Consider the following 5,874-nt stretch of genomic DNA (forward strand, 5'->3'; position numbering starts at 1 on the left):
AACGAACAATTTTAAAATTTGAACGAATTTTGATTTTTGAGCCAATTCCGAATTTTTAGCAGATTTTGAATTTTGAACGATTTTAAAATTGTAAACAAATTTAAAATCGTACATTTCTAAAATCTATATACAGAAAATTTTGAACAAATTTTGTGAACAGAAAAAGAAACAGAAAAACGTTTGTTCTAAAAAAAAGAACTGTAAACAGAAAAAAGGAAAAAAGGCGTTTACCTGATGGGCCGCGGCCTAATTAACAGCCGCCGGGTCGGAGGGGGTGTGCAGCACCCCGTCCGTGCCGGCCCGGTGGGCATATAGCAGCTCCCCCGGACGGACGGTCAGCTCTCACGAGCACGTGCACGGGTACACCGGTCAGGCGAGATTCGCACAGAAATTCCCCAGATCTCTCTCGCGCGCCAATGGCATCGATGGACTCCGGCGAGGGGCAGGCAGCGCCGGTTCCGGTGCCTGCGCCGAGGGCCACCGTCACGCACGTCATCTTCGACATGGACGGGCTTCTCCTAGGTATCTACTTGCTCGCTTGCTTCTTGGCTTCCAGGCTGCTGGTTCTTGGGTTGTCGATAGCTTCCTGGATGGCTGGATTTGATAGCTTCTCGGCCATAGCTCGATTATTTCTCCCTTATTATCTGGGGATATCCGTTTGCCCAGTGCTCAATGTCACGGTGGTTTAACACTGATTGTGTTTCGTTTGGTGTGGACGGGTGCAGACACGGAGGGGTTCTACACGGAGGTGCAGGAGAAGATCCTCGCGAGGTACGGCAAGGTGTTCGACTGGTCCCTCAAGGCCAAGATGATGGGCAAGAAGGCCACGGAGTCGGCCCGCATCTTTGTCGACGAGTGCGGCCTCACTGGCCTGCTCACTCCGGAGCAGTTCCTCGAGGAGCGCGAGAGCATGCTGCAGGAGCTCTTCCCCTCCTGCGTCATCCTGCCCGGTGAGAACGGCTTGCTTGCTTGTTTCTCCCCTTGCAATGATACTCTTGTGTTGTGTACTATGTCTATGTGATGTGTCAAACTGTGTCACTTGTCCTGATTTATTGTAGGAGCAGTATTTTCACAGTTCATTCATTGTGTTGATAGCTTGCTAGACCAAAAGTACACAAATGAAAGGAATTTGAGCTGTAGAAAGAACTTTCCAGGTTAATGTAATCAGCAGGTTGCTCTAAAAATACTGTAATCCGCAGCTGTAATTGCTTGTTTAATGTCACAGGACAGCAAAATAAGGAACTGGAAGTATCAATGGAATGGCTTGACAACTCACTTTGCGTGTACATCTGATTTAAATTTTAAAGCAGTATGTTATTACCCCTGTCTTAATTTTAGGGTTGAAAGGAACGGAAATTGAATGGAATTTGAGGGATTTAGTTCTGGTTGTTCTTTATTTCGTAACCATTTAGCATTAAAACCAATCTTCAGTTGATATAATCACAAGAACTTCAAGTTAATAATCAGATGTAATCACTAACTGAACAAACCAAAAGAATCTCTCTCCGTTGGAAGTGAAAAATCACTATTTGAGCACCATTGGCTTTCTTACTCACTGCTAAATTAGACGTGTCATTGCGGTTGTCTTTTCTTGTTTATTTGAACTGGTCTTGGCACATAAGTGACTTAGTATGTCTGGTTAAATATATGCATATGATATTGCTAATCATGGGTATATGAAATCATTCACCTTGCAGGGTGCTACGCTTGATTCATCATCTCCATGCAAACAAAATACCTATCTGTGTTGCGACAGGGTAATTTCTCTAAATTAATCATATCGCCTTCATTTTGTGCGCTGCGCTTTTTCTTCATTGATCTTAGTTCCTTACTAATTTTGACTCGTGTAAAAAATTTATTTGTTTTTTCTTTATGGTATCTTCAGATCCCATAAACGTCATTTTGCACTGAAGACACAGAACCACCAGGAAATGTTTGCCCTGATGCATCACGTTGTCATGGGGGATGATCCAGAGGTGAAGGCTGGCAAGCCATCTCCTGATATTTTCCTTGCTGCCATGAGGAGGTTTGAGGTACTGTACTAGAATTATCATTGCAGAACTCTTGTAATCACTACTTCCTTCAAGACACTGTGCGACCTCTTTCTCGCCCTGATGCAGTTACTCTGTATTTCATTTCTTAGGGTAATGTAGAACCCAGTAACTTCTTGGTATTTGAAGATGCACCATCAGGTGTAGGAGCAGCTAAGAATGCTGGAATGTAAGTGGCGATTACAGTTACATCTGCGCAAACAACTGTGCGTTTTTTCTACAAGGTAAAAACTTAAACTAGTTGTTTCTTTGCAGGTATGCAGTGATGGTCCCAGATCCGAGGCTGGATGTTTCATATCACAAACAAGCTGACCAAGTTCTCAGTTCCCTGTTGGATTTCCAGCCGACCGAATGGGGCTTGCCGCCTTTTACAGAGTAGTGAAATTCATGTTGATGACTAGGATGTTCAGGTGAGCACAAAATTTGCAGGGTGATTTAATTCGCAAAGCTAGAATTGTGGTTAGGGTAAGTGGTAACCTTGGAGCATTCTTGCTGTGTATGATCTGGTGACAGTAAATTGACACATACTTCAATAAAGAATTTCCCGTCAACATGATGTGTGTCTACCATTACAAAAAATTGGTTCGCATGTCATAAGGTTTCTGTATGATGCGCGTCGACAGAAGCTGCGGAAGGAGTTCGAGAATCTCGCGTTCAAGAACGGCGAGGCACTCGAGGATTTCTCCCTGCGGGTCTCGAGCATCGTCAGCGATTGCAGTTCGCTGGGCGACGATATTGACGAGCTCAAGGCAGTGCAGAAATTCCTCTGTGTGGTTCCAGGGCAGTACTTCCTCTGTGTGGTTCCAGGGCAGTACGCGCAGATGGCATGCTCGATCGAAACCCTGTTGGACCTCAGTGACACGACCATAGAGGAACTGACAGGGCGCCTCGCTGCGTCTGAAGGACACGGCGCACCAGAGGCTGACACGGGTGGTCGCCTCCTTCTGACAGAGGAGGAGTGGCGAGCACGCCAGAAACGCGACACCAACAATGGCGCCGGCGAGAGTGGCTCCTCTGGTGGACAACAGCGCGGAAAAGGGCGCGACCGCAACCGTGGCGGGAACAACAACCGAAGGGGGAAGGCGACCGCCGGTACTGATGCCAGCGGGAACAAGGGCGGCAAGGTCGCAGACGGTGATCGCGACAAGTGTCACTACTGCGGCATCGCAGGACTGGGCGCGTGAATGTCGTAAGAAGAAGCGAGAGAAGGCGTACCTTGCACAGGCACAGGCCGCCGCCGGCGACGCTGATCCAAGCCTTCTGGTCAGGGAGCTGTCCCTGACGCTGACGGCAAGCGCTGCATCACCAACGGCATCAGCTACTCATGTCGAGGCTGGTGACCACATCTTCTTGAACGAAGAACGTGCGTGAGCCGTGCTCTGACGGAACCCCAGCGATGTCGACACTGCCTGGTACCTCGACACCGGTGCATCCAACCATATGACCGGCGACGAGGCTGCTTTCGCTGAGCTGGACAAAAGCGTGTCAGGCACCGTGAAGTTTGGGGACGGCTCACTCGTGGCGATCCATGGACGTGGGATGGTTCTGTTCGCCATCTATGGAGACGAACACTGCGCGCTGACGCAGGTATACTGGATCCCACGGCTCAAGAGCAACAACGTCTCCATCGGCCAACTCGACGAGATTGGGTGGCCATCCCTTGTCAAGGACGGTTTCATGACCGTTTGCGACCGGAGGCAGCGCATCCTTGCCAGAGTTCCGCGTGCACGGAATCGCCCGGCTCCAGCTCGTCAAACCGGTGTGCCTTGCGGCGCATGCCACGGAGAGGATGCATGGCGCTGACATGCAAGGTTCGGCCACCGGCAGTTTGATGGGCTCGCAAGGCTGGCGCGACAACATGGTCCGCGGCCTCCCTCTCATCGAACACGCCGAGCACGTGTGCGACACCTGCTTGGTCGGGAAGCAGCGTCGATCTCCATTTTCCCAGATGGTGACGTTCCGAGGCACGGAGCCGCTCGAACTGGTTCATGGCGACCTCTGTGTTCCAATCACACCTGCAACTCCGGGAGGAAAGAAGCATGTCCTTCTTCTCGTTGATGACCATATCAGGTTCATGTGGTTGGTCCTATTGCAGAGCAAGGACGAGGCCGCACAGGCTATTCGCCGGTTTCAGGCATGCATGGAGCGCGAGACCGGGAAGAAGCTGCGCACGTTCAGCAGTGATCGCGGCGGCGAGTTCAACTCCAAAGACATCGCCTCGTACCTCGCCGACCTCGGTGTCCAGCAGCATCTCACCGCACCGTACACACCTCAACAAAACGGCATGGTGGAACGCCGAAACCAAGCAGTGGTGGGCAAGGCAAAATGCATGCTCAAGGCCATGGGCGTCCCAACGCAGTACTGGGGAGAAGCGGTGTCTACCGCCGTCTTCGTCCTCAACCGCGCATACACAAGGAGCGTGCAGGGCAAGAAGCCCTACGAAGCTTGGAGCGGGCGGAAGCCGAGCGTGGATTTCCTACGTGTCTTCGGCTGCACCGCTCATGCCAAGGAGCAAGGCAATGGTGTTCTTCGGCTATGAACCAGGGAGCAAGGCATATCACTTGTACGATCCCGTCGGCAGACGCGTGCACGTATCGCGTGACGTGGTCTTCGACGAGCACCGCCCCTGGAACTGGGCAGGCATGGAGGAGACATCATCTGACATGTCTTTCGTCATCGATCCACTCTCAGTGATATCTGGCGGGGCATTCCCACAAGCTGCCCCTACACCGCCCGCCAACACGCCTGCTCCTCCGTCGCCAAGCTCCCCTGAGAGGAGCAACGCGCCCACGCCACCAATGCCGTCCTCGCCCACGCCACCCACGCCAACATCAGGGAGTGCTGGCTCAAGTTGCTTGTCAGAAGCATCAACAAGTGGCTCTCAATCTGCAGGCACACCGGTGGTCCCCAACCGCCGTTACCTGGAAGAGGAGCCACATGAGCCAGAGACGCCGCTCACACCACAATCACCAGAGATCGACGACGTCGACGAAGATCCCGACTATGAGCTGCACCTGGCTTTCGGAGAAGAGCCTGGCTCCTTCACCGAAGCTGAAGAACACTCGTGCTGGAGGCATGCTATGGCTGAAGAAATGGCATGCATCGAGGCCAATCACACCTGGTACCTGACGGAGCTTCCTCATGGTCACCGACCCATCGATTTAAAGTGGGTTTACATGGTGAAAAAGGATGCCAGTGGCGCAGTGATCAAGCACAAGGCAAGATTGGTCGCAAAAGGGTATGTGCAGAGACAAGGCGTGGACTATGACGAGGTGTTCGCGCCAGTGGCCAGGCTTGAATCAGTGTGACTCCTTCTAGCTCTAGCGGCGCAAGCAGGCTGTACAGTTCATCATATGGACGTGATGAAGGCACTGTTTGAAATGAGTGATCTGGGCAAGCTCAACTACTATCTGGGCATTGAGGTACATCAACATAGTGGCGGTATTGATCTCTGTCAGTCAGGTTATGCTTTCAAGATCCTTGAGAGGAGTGGCATGGTGGGCTGCAAGCCATGTCATGTCCCGATGAAGCCTCGGTTCAAGCTAAGTAGGGTGAGCTCAGCGCAGCCAGTGGACACCACTGAGTATCGCAGCGTCGTGCGTATACTGCACTATCTCGTGCACACTCGGCCAAATCTCTCATTCAGCATGGGATTTGTGTCACGGTTCATGGAGCAGCCGACACAAGACACAAGAACACATGGCTGCAGTCAAGCACATTCTTCGGTATGTGGCTGGGACATTGCAGTGTGGAATGCACTACTCCCGCGGAAACAATGGCGCGCCTCTGATCGGCTACAGTGACAGTGATCTGGGCGGCGACA

At 51.7% G+C, this 5,874-nt stretch overlaps 1 protein-coding gene across 1 annotated transcript; it reads left to right on the plus strand.

Moving 5' to 3' along the window:
* The first annotated feature begins 364 nt into the window (after window positions 1-364).
* Window positions 365-2,602, plus strand: LOC124682825 ((DL)-glycerol-3-phosphatase 2-like). The gene is made up of 6 exons (XM_047217436.1): window positions 365-522; window positions 726-950; window positions 1,697-1,757; window positions 1,886-2,033; window positions 2,144-2,220; window positions 2,307-2,602. Exons 1-6 carry the CDS (start codon window positions 417-419, stop codon window positions 2,428-2,430), a joined length of 741 nt encoding a protein of 246 aa, XP_047073392.1. The 5' UTR covers window positions 365-416; the 3' UTR covers window positions 2,431-2,602.
* Window positions 2,603-5,874: the final 3,272 nt, after the last annotated feature.

Source organism: Lolium rigidum, chromosome 1, assembly GCF_022539505.1.
Source record: "Lolium rigidum isolate FL_2022 chromosome 1, APGP_CSIRO_Lrig_0.1, whole genome shotgun sequence".
Classification (NCBI taxonomy): Eukaryota; Viridiplantae; Streptophyta; class Magnoliopsida; order Poales; family Poaceae; genus Lolium; species Lolium rigidum.